The sequence below is a fragment of the Poecilia latipinna genome, unplaced genomic scaffold (genome assembly GCF_001443285.1).
Source record: "Poecilia latipinna isolate Pla-1442-1.1 unplaced genomic scaffold, P_latipinna-1.0 Scaffold2261, whole genome shotgun sequence".
Taxonomy (NCBI): domain Eukaryota; kingdom Metazoa; phylum Chordata; class Actinopteri; order Cyprinodontiformes; family Poeciliidae; genus Poecilia; species Poecilia latipinna.
Window position 1 is genome coordinate 53,310 of NW_015114877.1, and position 17,454 is coordinate 70,763.

Below are 17,454 nucleotides of genomic sequence, written 5' to 3' on the forward strand. Positions count from 1 at the left end.
ATATATATATATATATATATATATATATATATATATATATATATATATATATTCAAAACATAAAGGTCTCATTTGAAGTAACACTGGTCTCATTGAGTGGTTATCGGATCCACTGTTGCCTTTCTACCAACTCAGTCTGCTCACTGTATATTCCTAAACCTCAGGGATTGTTCTGCACAGTTTAGACACTGTTGATAATGGCATGACTGTTGGTGCCAGACCATTTGAATCTGAAACAACAATGGCTTTTCTTTTCTTCTGACGCAATGGTTTCAACTTCAACAACTAATCAGGTCTAGATGTCAAAATCCACTGAGTTTCTTACATTTGTTTGAGCTTATGCATCTAATAAACAGGCCAACGAGTGAATTTTAAAGGTTCCTCAAAAGAATCGATACAAAAGCCTGCAAAGGTTATATTTCACTATGGTATGCTGGGTTTGTTTTTCAGTCTGATGATGTTATGTTTTTTAGGTTACATTATAGATTTTGTACTAAATAGACCTTAGTTTGTCACTTTTAATTGTAAATATTCCATGGAAAGAAGAAGTTTTCACTCTTGTTAGCAGTTCTGATCCATCTTCTCACCTTAGATGTTCTAGTGCTGTAGTGATTTTGATTGTTCAAGTTGATCTTGTTCATCAGTGACCTGCCTTTTATTGATACGTCCACATTGAGATCAAAAGGAGGCTCGTTCACATTGGATGCATACTCTGCTACAGCCTGATACACCATTATAGTAGCCTGGAGAAAAATATAGAATTCAGCATCAAAATATCAGATTAAACAGAAGAGAAGTATGAAACTATTTATTTTTTCATTACAAACAAAGTGCTTGACCTATCGAGAGTTTTGAATTACCTGAGTTGCTCCGTAGCCTCCACCGTACCTCTGCTGTTGGCTGAGCCATCGTACAATAGGTTTAGCTTCTTCAAATGCCTTTAAGAAAAGGAGGGAACCCCCCACCCCCCCCCGTGTTTTTTTTCAATTTTTTACTGAATTGGTTACGTGATCTTAATGCCTTTTGGAATTATGGCAATTCATTTAATCTACTAATTACATAGAATAATCTCCAATTTTTAGGATTTTAAGCACAGCAATGGGGACATGGATGCAGACAAGCCAAATACTCTCTATTCCAAGCGAGCAGAAAACCCTGTTTTTGCTTTTTCATCATTATTTCATCTGGCAAAATTTGTAGAACAGTAGAAAGTTTGAGAAAGGTATTTCACTGTAATAACACCTGTAGAAGTAGACATGACTTATGAATACAATTTAAATCTGATCTGAAAAGTTAGACATTCACATTTTTATTCCAAAGTCTATTAGTCTCCATGCAGGAGTAAAGTACCATAAAAATCTACTTTTAAGTAAAATGTTTGAAAATGAGTGTACTTAAGTGTTTTTGGTATCTCAGATATATTGATTTTCTCATGGCAGCTGTCTTGTTATTACAGTTTTGTCAACTGTAACTGCATAGCACATTGAAAACCAATTATTCTCCACTTTGTCAAGAAATGCCATCAATGCTATAGCAAAACTTTGTGCCATGAGATGTGTCTTTACCCCTTTGCTTAAAAGTCGACTTGAAATCATACTCCTACAGTGCTACTATTTTACCCAGGTCCGGATTGGCTAATCCTTTTGAAATAGTTCCAATTATGTGGCATAAAAGCACAAAACTTGTACATTTTAATAAAATGCTGTGTTCTTGCACTGCCCAGCTATATCGAAATGTCCAGAATCAAGTGTGATTATGTAGTGACATTGTAAAACAGAAATCCCATTTGTCACAACACCCACCTGGTCCTTAACAAGTGCAAGAAGAGCATAAGCTGTGGCCTCCAGTGTAGCATCTTTCCCCTTTTGAACAGGCCAGTGTGTTCGATCTGTGGAAAACTTCCTGAGATTATTACTACAGTTTGTGTGTGATTAGCCTCTTAGTTATTTCTGTATTCTTATTACATGTTTGAAATGAAATGTTATGCTAGGAGACCTGGGGCAGCATGCCTGAAGAGAACGCCTCTGTCCAGTTTTTTAAAGTTCACCAGGGCATACGATGTCAGCGCAACAGCGTAAGGGTTGGTGAGCCTCTGCAGTCGTTGTTCCAAGTAGGCTTGTGCTTTTCTCATGCTGTTTGAAAGGCTCTTTTGTGCAAAAACATTACTCAAAATAAGTCATGACAAGTTCAGGAAAAATGCTGTATAATGAGTTCATTATTTAGCAAAAAAGGAGATAAACCATTTTAATTTATGGTGAAGTAAATGATGTCTGAACAAACCGTATGAAAGGTCTGGAAATGCTGTGTGGAGGTTGCTACTCACAGGAACGTAATCAGAACACATTCTACTCGACTCCTTCATGGCAATCAGGCAGAAAGCAGTCATGGAGGCATCTGAATCTACACCGCCCACATCCCCCTTTTCAAGTACATTGGGTACAGAGTTGGTGGCATCTTTTCTGTTTTTACACCATATTTATAAGGCGGTGTTACCTGATGTATTGTACTCACAATTATGCTCTTATCTGAAACCTCTCCAACTTCCACAAACATGCCATCTGGTCTCTGAGTCTGAAGAATCAGAAACTTGATAGCACCACATACCACACTGGTATCAATGTGCACATGGGCTGTTGCCATGGCAAACACCTTGGCAACATATGCAGTCAACCTTTCCAAGAGAGAGGTGAGAAGAGGACAATAATAAAATATTTTCTTGTAGAAATTTCTATGAAATGTGGAATTTATAAATGAGTATCTTACCAAGTGGTGCTTGGTCTGTATGAATACATAGCAAAAGATCCATCATCTTTACGAAATTTGAACTGTGTTTCGTAACCTGCAAAAAGTCAACAAAAATTTTTGATTACCTTTTGAAGTATCACAAAATATAGTTTTAGAAAATTTACTGTGTTAATGAAGGTTTTTTTTTTTAACGTTTAGTATGTTGCAGGTAACATTATATAAATGATATTTGCACCTAAAAAGGGTCTATGAAGCTTACCTGTTTTAATGTGTTGTATGGCTTCATTGCGCTTTTCAAAGCCCACATCTTCCCATTGGTTGGTTTTGTCCAAATATAAAGCTGCAATTACAGGCAGGGTCACACCTTTCATGTTCTGCTCTCCACATCCTGAGGGCGCTCTAATTAGACTACCCATGGACTCCCCACTAATGACATTATCCAACAGTGTATTCATCTGCCCAATGCCTGTGTTTTCAAAAAAAAAAAAAAAAGTTAGTGATCAGGATTGTCGTTGGAAAACAACATGGGAATCTCTAGAAAAAATATACCACCACTGCCTCTATTTTTTGTGACTGCCAACATTTGATTTGGACTGCAAAGTTAATTTGGCTACATCTAACAAAAAGTGATGAAGATTATGGAGCAGATTTAACAACGTCCTAAAGAGCTAGCTCTAACAAGCTTTGTCATACTTACCAAATTGCTTTACACTACAGACACATTCACCCAAACTCTTACAAATATTTAAACACTGAAACACATGAAGTTGAGTGCTGGAATCAAACATGCAACCTCCCAATTGTAAGACAACTACTCTGCACTAGATGGCAGTGGACCTAAGTCACCTACTTGTGGGATCAATGCCATTTTATGAAAACACATAAAATACATTGTCAATAACAATCCAGTAGGCATGCAAATACTAAAATAGTACAAGAACTTTAAACTCTTGTCCTGCTGATGGAAATAACTTGACTTCTTTGCATTGAGTTCTCATTGTGTAACTTTTCCTGATGTGAATGTCAAAGTGGAAGGGGGTTTGTGCAGTTGTTTCATAAGAAGAAGGTCTTGGGTTCAAATCCTGCCCAATAAGGGTGTTTGCTGTGTGGAATTTGTCCATAGCACCAGAGTGAGGTGCTGAAACATTAACAACTTTAACTACTATAATTTTTTTCGGTGAAGCATATTTACTGCAGCAACATAATGTGGATGCAACGGGATCCAATGTCAGCAGCTTTGTGCACTACTTCCTCTCTACACAAAACTCTACACAACAAAACCCCAGATTATATTACGGATCTTCTCCAGCCCTACATACCTCCCAGACCTTTAAGATCAACTGAGTCAAACCTATTAGTCATTCCGAGAGTTAGAACAAAATACGGGGAAGCAGCTTTTAGTTTTTATGCTCCAGCCCTCTGGAATAAGCTTCCGGCTCACTGCAAATCTGCCCCAACTTTGAGTTTATTTAAAACAAGGTTAAAAACATTTCTTTTTGAAGTTGCCTATTCTTGAATTTTTTTTTTTTGTGTGTGTGTTTCTTGTCTGATTGGTATTGTTTCTCTGTAAAAGCACTTTGAATTGTCTTTGACTGAAAGGTGCTATATAAATAAAATTGCCTTGCCTTGCCTTGCCTCTCACCTGTCAGAGAGATCAGAGTGCTCTCCGGTGTATTTGGAACCAGATGGGCCATGGGAATGTCACTGTTAATCATTTCCTCTTGCCTTCCGCCTGTGATGGGAAATAGCAAGACATCAGGTACCATATGCACAAATATTCCTAAGACTAAAAATAGCTCCAATAACAGCATTTTAGAAAGGAGAGACATTCTTCATGAAACGTATAGAGATATGCCAACAGCAGGCACTGCTCCTTTTTCCTGTTTGGTTTCTGTGCCCTTTACTTCACCAGCCGGTCAATGTGATAATGCCAGGGAAGCAATTTACCATAACAGGAAAATTGTTTTTCCGCCATTAACAGTGACCATGCTAACAAGCCTGAACATGCATGGCAGGCCCTCTAGTGGCGCTCTGGACGTAATGCAGCAGAGAGCAAGCGGGAAGGGTATGAGCAGCGAATACCCGAGCATGACTGACAGTGCTAAGACCCTCACCCTGATTGGTTGTTTCTGATTGAGTGAGTATTTCTGCAGTAAGCACTGGGCACCAGTGACGGTTTTAACAAATATTTAATAGCCATATTTTTCTTAATAAATGTTACATGCTGAAGCTTTAATATGGAGTTTTATGAACTTCTTACGGTTCCAGTTATTTTGATTTGTGTTTAAACCAATCACAGTCACTTGAAGTCAGCGTCACACCTTGCATCGGGTCACCCACACTTTTTTACTCTTACGCTAAAACTCCCTTGCAGGATTTGTTTGTGCTAAAGTAGGAGTTCTGTGAGAGGACTCTGAGAATCTTTGTGCACAAGGGTCCACTTTCCCAAATCTAAAAATTAGACTGGTTCCCTAAACTTACCTTTTCTAGCAGGATCTAGAATTCGTTTTGTTTGCTCTTGCATCAGCACACCTTGAGGCTAGAAAAAGAAACAAATCACGAGTAAAAAATCCTGTGTTGACTGGATTCCATCTCCATATTTGGGTACTTGCAGTTACCATTACACATGACTAAAACAAAGTTTTCTGCTGCACCTAATTTTGCTTATCATAGAGCATCTCAAAATTTCAGTTTTTTGATTTGGCATCAATTTCCCCATTGTGTTATAAGATAAAGAAATCAAACAAAAAATAAAATATTTATACTCTTTGAGGGATAAAGCTGAGTTAGGTAAATTGGATAAGGGGGAGTGATCTTACTAAATGTTTTGTTAAATGTTCTCCAGTATTTTCTTTCCCAATTCCTGGTTTAAACAGTGAAAACTGCCAAAAAACATATTCCCCTTAAAGTTTTAACTAAAGAAGGATAATGTACTTATCAAAGTACTGTTGCACTTATCAAATATGGAAATGCGGAGGTCTATCTGGAAGATGCTAACAATAGGATGCTAACATCCTATCTGGAAGATGCTTCAGCACAGTAAAAGTGTAGAGCAGGCATTCGTCTCTCTTACCACAACAAGCAACTTCTTTCTGACTCCATCTGAGTGGAAAGAGCCTTTAACAGCTGCTTTGACCTCAATAGGAAAAGATCCATGCTTCATGGGAATAATGATAAATGGTACAGCTCTTGTCGTTTGGCGTCCGACCTGGACCTCAGTTCGAAACCACTTTTTTTTGTAAGCTGCACTGCAGATGCTGGCCTCCTCTTTTAGCTCAATGCGTACCTGGAGAGCAGATTGAGGTTGGGAGTTTAACAAGGAAAAACTCAATCTCAGTCTGTCATTTTAAGAGCAAAGGGCAGACAAAGATAAAGACAAAAAGAGGAGTACGTATGATTCAATATTCAAAGTGTGTGACACATACAGTCTGGATTAGACTGTATTCCAGACACCTCAAACTCACAGTTATGGGATTGTCATCGTAGTTGTGGAGAATTGCCCTAATTTCCAGTTGCTCTCCTTGAACGGCTGAGTAGGGCAGTCTTAGGTCAATAAAGAACGGCTTCCAGGTAATGATCTTCAGTGGTTTGGCCACACAGAGACCTTTAATGAAGCAGAAAAAAACCCACAAAATGAGATAGAAATCAAAAACCTTGAAGGATATAAAAAAGTGCTTTTCTACTGAAGTCTTTAAAGAGATTTACTTCTTGTAAACTGTGGTCTGGGCTTTTTATTCGTGTCAGACAAGCATAAACTACAGAACTATTTTGCATACGTGCAAAAGACATGACATTTTTATATTCTCATCAGCACAGACAAGTAGAAATGATCACTTCAGACATCTTAATGCCAAAGCTTAAAGAATATGTATTTTAAAGTAGTGCAATATGACTACAAACATTTAAATATTAGTGAGACGTCTGACACACTGAAGTCATTGTAAAGTGAAACAGCAGCAGATGAAACCCGATTACAGATGCTCACCATGAGTTTTTGACATGCTGACGGCAGTCAGCTGCCACGTTGTGATTGTGTCCGGCAAAGCTTCAGTCTTCTGAGCTGTCACGGTGTTACTGATGGAACAACCAGAGATCATGTTGGTGTGAAAACATTGAGCGTTTAGTAGCCACATGTTTTCTTCTGCTGCTCTTATTACCAGTTGGGGTCGTTTGCAGGGCATCTTAGTGAAATATCCTTCCAAAACCAACTTTCTGGGAAATTGGAGCGTGACACGATTTCATCATTGGATACCTTGTAATCATCTGTCTCACCTCGGGAAAAGATTAGAAACGACCAATGTTTTCTTGTTTGTTTAAGAAAAGACTTGGAATAGAAATGAGAGCAAATCGTGTGCTCGTCTCTTACTGCGAGCTAGGTGTAGGATTTCCACCTTCCTCTCGTCTCTCTGTTTTTTCATCTCGTTGCAGCAATGCAGGAAGGCCTGCTTGCATTCTGGACCATCCATGATGTACTCTGTGCGCCTCTCACAGGTGTATGAGACGGGGATTTCCTTCATCCCATCCAAACAGCAGTCCTTTTGTAAATGGGTTCTGAAACCACTTACTGACAAAGACATGAAATGAGGACGCACATGTCAAAGCTTTTTATACATTACAGCTCTGTCTTTATCACAAAAATTTACCAATAATCTGCTAAGTCTTCAGTTTTGCTCAACTTCCGTCTGATTCAGTTCATCAATAATTGCCATTAAAATCTTTTTTGAAACTAACACATGTAACTCGATCTCAAGCTGAGGAAGGCTAATCACAGAGATCGACATTGTCAAGAGAAATGTGTGTGGGGGAAAGAAATGACATTACAGAGACAATATTGCTTTATAAGTACTATAAAACACATGGCACAATTCAAATAACAATAACATTATTGGCTTGTTATCCACAAATTAACACTAGTATTAGAAAAATACTGTGAAAAAATTAATTCTTACTTAAGCTGGTTCTGACTTCCAAGATAGTGGTTTCTCTTTTCCTCCTGGTGGCAGTGGGGCATTTTAAATCTAGAAGCAGGAATTTTCAGAAACACAATCTTAATATCAAATTCCACAATGTATAAATAACACATCCATGAAAGTTTCATGTAAAAATAAGAAGTAGATGATTCAAATTGCAGAAATGATGATTATTTTCTGAACCTAACATACTGAGTGTAGATCCAATTGTTTCATGTCTGATGATTAAATTCAGGTTAGCCCAATCATAATCTAGCTTATGCCGTTTATCATCTTCCTTGAAAGAGGACACAGCAACAAGCACTGTGATCTTCTTACTGTCCATCACTTTACAATTTTCTGGCCTTTTACAAATCATTTTCTTTCTTTAACTAATTTCTTCTTTGTTCAACCCAATCGGTTTTGCTGTTGTTTCTTTTTATTTACTTTGATTGTCTTTTTGGTGTTTCACTGCTAATACAAAATCCATGCCCAAACATAATATGACAAAATATTAAGTATTTTTTAAGTTGGGTTAGATTAACGTTTGTTGGTGTTTTATTATCCTGTTACTCTGAGTAAATAAACGCTGCTTAGCTGCTGCTTGCATAATACAACCAGCAGAGGGCAGCAGCTGTGATCCTTTGGTGGTTCACAGCTGCAGCTAAAACAAATGTAGGGAACGTGTGACCTGTTCTGGACGGTGATCCATCATGGCTGCTCTGAAACAGGAGTCCTGCATCGTAGAACACATTCCTGCCATCCTTCCCTCCACCTGCTGTGCAGCCTGTGTCATATTGCTCCACCACGTCCCATATCTAGTCAAAGGGGTGGATTGAAAATAAAATGTCACCTGACAAGCCAGAACATCAGAGCTTCACACTTGTGTTTGAAACATCATATTTATCTTACAGAGAGCTAGTTTGTCAATTTTTCTTTTCATATTGAATAGGCATCAGAATGTTTTGACTTTTGCTTTGGATTATTCTATTTTTTTTTTTGTTCTGTCTCTGTTAAATTCTTATAAACACCATAAAAATTTGCCTTTTTCTGTGTGAGGCGGTTCTTGTTGTTCAGTATGTAGACGGCGTCGTCGACAGCCACCATGCCCACTGTGGCCCCTGGGTCTCCTGTTACTAAAACATTGATAGTCTTCCGAGGTTCATAGCTTGCAGCAGGCGTTTTCATTTCCAGTGTCAGCTAACGGGCAGGCAAACACAACATTTACATTTTCTTTACCGTTTCTCCAACATCATGCTTTCAGCGTCTCTCACCTTTCCCATGCAGGTGTCGGTCACGTCCACCCAAACAGAATCTGACACCAGTTCATTTGAACTTGTGTGGTAGAAGGCTACAATGCGGAACGATGGCAGCATTTCCTTTGTAATGTCAACTGTCACCGACATCTGGTTTAGATTAACGTTCTTTTCTCTGAAATGTTTCACCAGCTGACCTCTGCTTAATATCTAGAGAAACAAACTTGTTCATTAATCCCTCAGTGTTCAGACGAAACAACAAAGAATTGTGTGCAAACTGCAGACCGACTCTCACCAGGTAGGTGATGTGTTTTTCCTGACTTTCTGGTTTGGTGAAGTAGAGGTCGAGTTTCATCGAATCCCCTAGCTCCACTTCTGCTGTGTGAACACCTGAAATGTTGTTTCTCACATTAACGCACATATTTAATATGCTACATTTTCCATGGCTGGTATTACTTAAATTGTTCTTTTTGAGGACAACGCTTACTTAGGTGAAGTAAACTGTTGCTTGGGGATTTATATGGAAGAGCAACCATTGTGGCCGTTGCTTGTCTATTTGGTGCATTTGGGGGATAATTAGTCCTTGCCTGTGGAAAATCAATTGAATTAAGGTAAAGAACACACAGATTAGCTGAGGTAGGTACAGACTCGTTAAAAGTTTCACAAATCCTATAAATAAGATTAATATTTTGGAAAAGTTTATTTCAGCAACTCGGATAACTTATCAAAATGCACGATGTAGATACAGACCGACAGATGAGTTCCCTTCTGCTCATTATAGTGAGTTTTGCTTATTTAAAGAAATCAATACAGAAATGTAAGCTGAAGGAAAATGATGGTTACCTGCCTATTTTCAAACCATGCCATTAATCAGAATCATGGCTCTACAACTATTTTTTCCCCCTTTAAATAGGACTTTTTAAAAATCTTAAAGACTGAATATTTTCAAGACGTCTAAAGTAATGTAGTTCCAATTTTTCACCTTTACCAGAACAAACATATTAATATGCAAATGTTAAAGTTGAAGAAGTGGTAAGTTGTAATGTTGCAAAAACAACAATAATAATAATAATAATAATAATAATAATCAAGATTCCACACATGAAAAGATTCAAACAAACAAGGTTGATAGAAAGCATTACATGAGACATTTCTGGAAACATACTGTGATTTGCAGGCTCTGTATCTCTCCCCCGGGGTTAATAGGAAGTCTTGCTATCCCATTGCTTTTAGTGGTGGCCAAAACTCCACCGGGATTGACGGAGACAGGGATGCCCTCTGCTGGAGAACCGTCTGGATTCAAAACTTCTACCTGCCGTTGGCAACAGGAGAACTTTAACTTTATGTAATTAATATAATATATGTCTAATAACTCTCACTTATATTAACAATAGTACAACAATGACATAACTTAATAATTACAATGTTTTCTTATTGTTACATATAGTACATGGATAGTTGTACGTTACCGTTACATCAAATGACAACCCTGGTTTGAAATGTTTGGGTGTTCTTTTGAAGTGGATCGTGTAAGGGGATTGGACAATCTTGATCCCTTTTAATTCTGCCTCCACCATTTCGCTACCTGTCAGGAATGCATAAGCAAGGTTTACTTAGGCAGGTCTAGCACCTTTTTACACTTCAGCTGCACTAAATGCTATTTTCGGGACATTTCTCTATATTTAAAATTTTACAAATAAAGCCCAATTCATCTACTACCTACCCAGTCCATTCAGTTATTAAGAAAGTTGTATTTTTGAGAAGCACATTTAGTTTTGAAGAATTAATTAATTTAAGCAATGTTGTCAATCTCACACCTGAATATCTGAGGAAGACAAAGAGACGTTTTGTCGTAAATTAATGGGCTTTTGTTAGTTCCCAGAATCAATATGTCACTTAATGACAAACAAAATGGATGGAGCACTGTCCTGAACAAAAATCCCACAGGCGCAGAGTTTTTCCTCTACAACTATTTCAAGCAAATGTCGTTTGAGAATTGATTTTGGATGGACATTCAACCTGAAAACATTACAATTACCTTATTTTCCACACTATAAGGCGCACCTAAAACCTTCAATTTCCTCAAAAGCCGACAGTGCGCCTTATATATGGACCGATATTGAGCCACAACAGGTCTAGCAGCTACGGTAAGCAGCCGCCGACTTCATTTTCACCCGTAGAAGAAGCACGCGGTGCATGCTGGGATAGTTGTCAGAACGCTGGTTTGTTAATAAAGTTTGACTGACCTATCTACCTACCGACCGTCTAGAATCAGGTCGTCTGCAGGTCATTTAGCACCGCGTTCTCCACCAACATGCTGTGCGCGAACGGAGAAGGGTGACCATCGTCCGGCCACACCCCGGCCCAGTCGAGGAAGGCTCTCCTCGCTGACAGGAGTCGGACTGTTTTGTTGATATTCTTTTTACTGCAGCTCCATCTAGTGGATGCATAACGTAATTCCAGCCTCTACTGTAGCGACTATTCTATGCACCTTATAATCCAGTACGGCTTATAGTGCGGAAAATACGGTACATTTTTTTCCATGACCACCTCTGATAGTACTCCTTCTACTTCCATGCCTAAAACCTGAAAACACGTTTTAATTTTTATTTCGGCTTTCCAACACTATTTTTTTTATTTTTATCTTTAGATGAAATTAGAAACATCTGGGCTGTTGTCTGTGTGATGTTTCAACACATGACACTATTTTGCTCTATTTTGTAGAATGTGCACAGAAACATCAATAGAATAATGCTGCACAAAAACGCTTACAGCTGCTTAAAAATGTCTTATATTAGAGTAGTACATCAGAGCAATGAAAACAATTTTAAAACAGAAATGGGGGTTTAATAAAAAGCATGTTTAATACCTTCTTTAACGTTATCTTTGAAAAACACATGACAGACGAGCCTCCATTCATAGCGTATTGTAATGTATTACATATGGCTTTTTCACTAATCCTCTCTGCCTCTTTACTCATGTGCAATGGCAGCCTGAGAACTGAAACCTTTTTTTTTTTTTGTCTCTTGCACCAATTTAACATTACGTGAATAAAGCGCACAAGGACATTTTGGATGTTTTCCTTTAGGTCAGTGTTGTGTCTACATCTAGCTCATGGTCTCAAAGTTAAATGCAGTGTCTCTTACCGCTCTCAGTCAGCACACTGACAGACACGTATATGGACTTTCCGACCAGATCCAGGATGTTTTTGTAGATTTCTGTGATGTGTTTCTTCAGTAGAGTTACCATTCCATTCCCATTTTGGATCTGTAAAAATATCATGCAAGGATTAGGTTAAAAACCGAAACACTTGAATTTGCATGAAACCAGCAATGTAACCTGGATTGAAAGCCCTATTACACAGACACATTTATATAATTTGTGGTTGGGTTTAAAACATATGTTTCTGTCCCTACAGTAGTCCCGGATTGCTGGTCAAAGTTAATTTTGAAAAATGATTCAATCTTAATTTTTTTATGTGGCATTGGAGGGTTTTCCCTCTCTTGGACAAAGAAGCTCCACACAAAAGCTGATAGGATGCTTCCTTATCTGCACTCATTGAATCATTCACGTTTTCTTTTCTACTGTTAATTTCCTGATACTCCAAACAAACTCATGGGAAGTTAATTAGACCCTACATCTTTATTTGTCTTGTTTGACACAAGCCCAGCATCCAAAGTTTCCACACTGATCTGCCTGCAGAACCAGTGGCAGCCACCCACTGCCACTCGGCAACAAATCCTGCACTGGTGCCCACCGAATCCACCGAACCAAACTGTCTTTGGGAGTCCGTCATGCTGGACTCTTTGAGTATTGTCCTTGCTTGCGCACCCCATTTGAAGTAAAGCAACGACATCAGACACGTTTCCTTGAAGGTAAACATGGTGGACAAAAAAAACAACATAACTTTAAGCTCTGCTCCCTTTTAAAGTCACCATTCAGCTTTCCCAATTCAAACAGAATGGCAGAGTGATTTCAGCTGCACCCTTCATGAAAACGTTTCAACGAGCCAATCACAGGAGCATTGCAATAGAAGCTTATGATAAAAATATTTATTCATTAACTTTACGATGGCCTCCATTTTATTTTCATATTCTTTACAACTTATTTAAAGTCTTTTAAATAAGGCTAAAAATGATTTGTGGCCAATGGCTGCCATTGGCCACAAACGGATGTTAATGTTGATCACAATCTTCATTAAAGTGGGGAGAAAAATGGACGAACCAGCTTAACTTTTAAACGATTTTGGCTAAACATAAATACACCTTTGAATAGGGTAAGTCTTTGAGGGGATTGGGGAAAAAATGTAATGAAAAAAAAAAGTAGAGCTCAAACTTTCAGACGAGAAATGCAGATCAGCTGCATGAAGGTACTTACCGGGACCCTTTGAAGGGAACTTGGAAAGCTCTTTTTTTCATTGCCGTTTATGAACCCAAACACCACATAAGCGGTTCCATCCACCTCTCTACCAAACGTATACCTAAAACCAGACAAGAACGGTGAACATGTCTCTAAGAAAAACAGGACAATCAAAGGTCTGCATCAACCTACGTAGCTTTGATGGTGATATTGAGGGCATTGCTGTCAACATAGAAGAAGGGAGTCGTGGGCGGGAGCAACAACTTAACTTCAAAGCTGGGAAGCACTGTGAAACAAGACAGCATTTTTGGTGTATTAAAGCACTTAAAATAGATGGTCTTTATTAAAATGAAGAACTTAAAAGGGATTTACCATATTCTTTAACTTCAAACTCTGTAGTGAAACTCTCTGCTGCATTGCTGTGAAAGTTGGCCACCATCTTCCAATTTCCAAAGCTGCACACAAGTACAACAAAAAGTAGGAGGTAGCTCTCCGACGGGGATAAATAATAAACGTTTCAAAGATCTAACGATGTTGAAAGATCCTTCACCTGACAATATTACCCAGACGGTACTCATCCGTGTAGATTCCTGATGCCAGATTCCTGAGTGAGATTATTTTAGACTCTATAACAATTCCAGCCGGGGTCTAAAAATAAACACAAAAAGCAAATTTCTTCAAGAAAAAAAAAGTAATTTATTTTATTTTATGGTCTGAAGGTCTGGTCTATGTCTGCAGGGCTGACTCTCACTGGTTTAGATTTAATTTCTCCATAGTTCGGCTGGCCGGCTGACTGACTGACGCTTCTAGGCATTTTACAGTAGGAGCAGCAAGTTAACGATGAGAAGCCCAGTGTGTTGTCTTGAACGGCAGCTCATCTACAGCGCTGCTTTGAGTTGGTGACAAAAACAGACACTTACGGCACTGCAGTTAATGCCAGATGCAACTGAAATGTAACTGGAATATTTTCACAACTATGTGAAAACCACAAAGGAACATTTATCCAGCAATTCATGAAACTTTTTATTCATGTTGTTCACTTTCTAGACCAAAGAAAAGTGGCTGTTGAAAATGAATCCACGTTAGAAAGCTTCACATTATGAACTCTTTACAGATTTTGTTTAAAATTCGGTGGCTTATGAAGCTGGACGCAGGTACTCAGGCCTACGGACCGGGGGGTTAGTTTCCCCTTCTGCTGCATCTCAACAATTGAAATGCAAAACTAATCAGAGAAAACCCACCCACATTTTATGCATTATTTTCTGACGCGGTTGCCTTTCCTAATGCCACCATGAGCAACTGCAGCAATGTGGGTCGTAACCTCTTGTTGACAGATCGGGAAAAAATCGGAATAATAGCAGAAATAATACATTTTATCTATAAAGCATTTTTCAAGATGCTGTCCAGTAATAATACAGTTTACAAAAAACAGCAACAACAATCGATCAGGGAAGCATTAGACATTAAAAGCAATTCAGGTGAAATATCTTGCACCATACCACAATTTCAAAATTGACTGAAGTATCCGATTGGGACTGCATGTCGGGCCACATCGCAAAAATCCTGTAGCGAACTGTCACAGGCACAGAAACAGACAGATTATGCACTTTGCATTGCTTTCCAAGTAGCATGCTGCACGTGAAAACCTCAGAAACAAATAGTTCTTTTTACGTTATTTCTTCTCATATTTTCTTTAATGATGCTTCATTTATGTTTGATGTGTTTTTTTTATCATCTCCATTTGTTTGACCACTCTTGTGTATGAATGTTGCCTGTAGATTCTATGGTCTTGAACATCAAGATTAAAATTCTTCAAACAACATTTGTGACGGCAGATTGTTCTGGCTTTGGACTCACCTGAGCTGCTGGGTGTGTAGATGGGTTTGTCAGTCTGAATGAAAATAAAGCCAGATTGGAAGGAAACTAATGCAACCTTCTCGAGCAACTGATCAGGGAATTGTGCTTGAAGAGTAACATAGTGCTTTCCATTACGGTCGTTGGCAAATATTTCAGGAGGAATCTGCGAGAAACAAGCAGTTGATTAAAATATGCGGCTAATGAGCTAATATTAGAGCCAGGTGAAGCAGAGAGACATCTAAGAGCTGCAGCAGACGAGTCTTTGAGCGCGACTTCTTTAGATTTTAATGACAACTTGCATCCACTGGCGTTGCATTACTGCCATCCTTGAGGACTGGAGCTCGAGACCACAGATGTAGACAAAAACGTAAGCAGAGGATGCATTTCTGAGCTGCTGGATTTGAATTACCGGTAATAATAATAATAAAAAAAAGTCCAATATTTTACCTGTAAGTAAATAAATTCAAACACAGAAACATCCATCACCATATGAACATATACATGGCCTCCATCTTTATACATTACGACCACAAACATCAAGTATTTTATTTAGATTTTCACGTTGCCGTCAACAGAAAGTTGACCAACTAACTTCAGTTTCTTCATTTAGAAAGGAAAACATTCAGAGGCAGGTGATAAGTGCTGCCTCCATCATCATAAAAGGTTTGGGTAATTCCAGGAAACATGCATTTTACCACAATTTTTGCAAAGGCCTGGAAGTTTGCTTGATCCGTTAGAGTCACAGATGTGGATGTGAATGTTGTGGCTTTGGTCGGGTGGTTCATCACACGTATTTGAACGTTCACATTTTGGTTCCGATTCACATTGTCCTGAATCTCAATGAAAATTCGTTCTTCTGTTCCGATTCTCAGCAGGTTGGGGGCAGACATCACATATCTGAAAGAAGCAACCGTAGTTTAGACGTCCATCACAGCAGTGTGAAAGATGCTCATTATCATCTGTGACTTGGGTTTTTACAATCCTGTGAGAATTGTACTTAAGACTAAACAGACATGTATAAGTAATGTACTTAGTATAAAAGAAATTTCTTTGGAAAACACTATTTTGAAAACATTCTTTACAACCTTAACAGTGCAGCAATCTAACAGCTACTTGCACTGATAGCGTAGGGGAAACTTAACCATCAAAAAAAAAAAAAAAAAAAAAAAATTCTCCCCATGTTGTTGTGTAGTCAGCATTTCTGATCGTGACCTTGATCCAGTATTGATTAGATCAACAAAATGTTTCATCACTGTATTCTCTGTTAAGTCTGTTGAAATTCATCTCTAAGTAAATACAAAACAAGATGTGCTTCAATTTTCTCATAGATTATTAACCAAAGAGCTGTGGATTTCTGTCAGAAGATACAACTCAAACAAACCTTCTGACCTAATTTTAATTTTGACATCCTGTTACAGGGAGAAAATCAGGGACTAAAACATGTTAAGAGTGTAAATTGATGTTATATGGTCTGTGTGAGGCAACGGCTAAAACTTAAAATAATAATGTCTACAAAATTAAAACAGTAAATGTTATCCATTCTGCGCAACATAAAAACACCTTCAGTCTTTACCGTTTAAGAAAGTGTTCAATAAATGCAAAACAGTTTCAGAACCAACTGAGACATTCACATCCTGAAATAATTTTTTATAATAGAAGTGCCAACACAAGCAACTGGCAGAAACGCCACTATAAAAAAATGAGTTAAAGTAGCTTATATCCTATTTATTAAACTCTAAATATGCTTTGAATGTGACAACAAACGATAACCTGATCTGTTGAGGCAGCAGATGATTTATCACGATTAAAAACGAGACATAAGCGTCATCTAAATTCACTGTTGAAAAGTGGTTAAATATCAATATGTGAATATGAATGGATGGCCTGCTTACGTCGGAGATCCAGCAGCTGGAGAGAAAAGAGAGAAAAACGCAAGGCAGGCGATCAGCCAGAGCTGGAGCCAACGCATCCTCCTGCCTGATCCCATCCTGCTCTGAGTGGCTTCACTCGCTCTGTGGCTCCGTTAAAAACAGCTGCCATTTGTTCCTCCCATTTCTTCTGCCTCACCCACTTACAGATTGGCAAGATTGTATATAAAAGCTGTGTTAAATTCAGTCCGGTGACTACCATACCCTATGTGTTTTGATAAGTGCACATGAGACTGTTGTGCTGTACAAAACATATGTTAATAAAATGAGCAACATACTGGAATAAATGTTCAAGTCAAAGTCTTATGACGGATAAATTATGAAGTCATGAGGCACAAAGATAGAAAAAGAAACTTAAGG

General features: G+C 38.3%; 1 protein-coding gene across 1 annotated transcript in view; it reads right to left on the reverse strand.

Moving 5' to 3' along the window:
- LOC106937002 (complement C3-like) overlaps positions 1-17,187 on the reverse strand; it is a 25,342-nt gene extending 8,155 nt beyond the window's left edge. The window contains exons 1-32 of the mRNA XM_015018288.1: positions 17,059-17,187; positions 15,862-16,063; positions 15,167-15,329; positions 14,809-14,882; positions 13,860-13,957; positions 13,682-13,764; positions 13,502-13,595; positions 13,328-13,430; positions 12,097-12,217; positions 10,420-10,535; positions 10,116-10,262; positions 9,438-9,537; positions 9,246-9,340; positions 8,969-9,160; positions 8,739-8,894; positions 8,386-8,512; positions 7,695-7,763; positions 7,112-7,309; positions 6,903-7,017; positions 6,731-6,819; positions 6,210-6,349; positions 5,819-6,031; positions 5,227-5,284; positions 4,388-4,477; positions 3,005-3,211; positions 2,764-2,839; positions 2,512-2,671; positions 2,324-2,419; positions 1,996-2,146; positions 1,803-1,888; positions 861-938; positions 588-743 (exon numbers count right to left, since the gene is read on the reverse strand). Coding sequence (XP_014873774.1) covers positions 588-743; positions 861-938; positions 1,803-1,888; positions 1,996-2,146; positions 2,324-2,419; positions 2,512-2,671; positions 2,764-2,839; positions 3,005-3,211; positions 4,388-4,477; positions 5,227-5,284; positions 5,819-6,031; positions 6,210-6,349; positions 6,731-6,819; positions 6,903-7,017; positions 7,112-7,309; positions 7,695-7,763; positions 8,386-8,512; positions 8,739-8,894; positions 8,969-9,160; positions 9,246-9,340; positions 9,438-9,537; positions 10,116-10,262; positions 10,420-10,535; positions 12,097-12,217; positions 13,328-13,430; positions 13,502-13,595; positions 13,682-13,764; positions 13,860-13,957; positions 14,809-14,882; positions 15,167-15,329; positions 15,862-16,063; positions 17,059-17,153 — 3,948 coding nt within the window. The 5' untranslated portion in view covers positions 17,154-17,187. The remainder of the gene's footprint in view (positions 1-587; positions 744-860; positions 939-1,802; positions 1,889-1,995; positions 2,147-2,323; positions 2,420-2,511; positions 2,672-2,763; positions 2,840-3,004; positions 3,212-4,387; positions 4,478-5,226; positions 5,285-5,818; positions 6,032-6,209; positions 6,350-6,730; positions 6,820-6,902; positions 7,018-7,111; positions 7,310-7,694; positions 7,764-8,385; positions 8,513-8,738; positions 8,895-8,968; positions 9,161-9,245; positions 9,341-9,437; positions 9,538-10,115; positions 10,263-10,419; positions 10,536-12,096; positions 12,218-13,327; positions 13,431-13,501; positions 13,596-13,681; positions 13,765-13,859; positions 13,958-14,808; positions 14,883-15,166; positions 15,330-15,861; positions 16,064-17,058) is intronic.
- Positions 17,188-17,454: the final 267 nt, after the last annotated feature.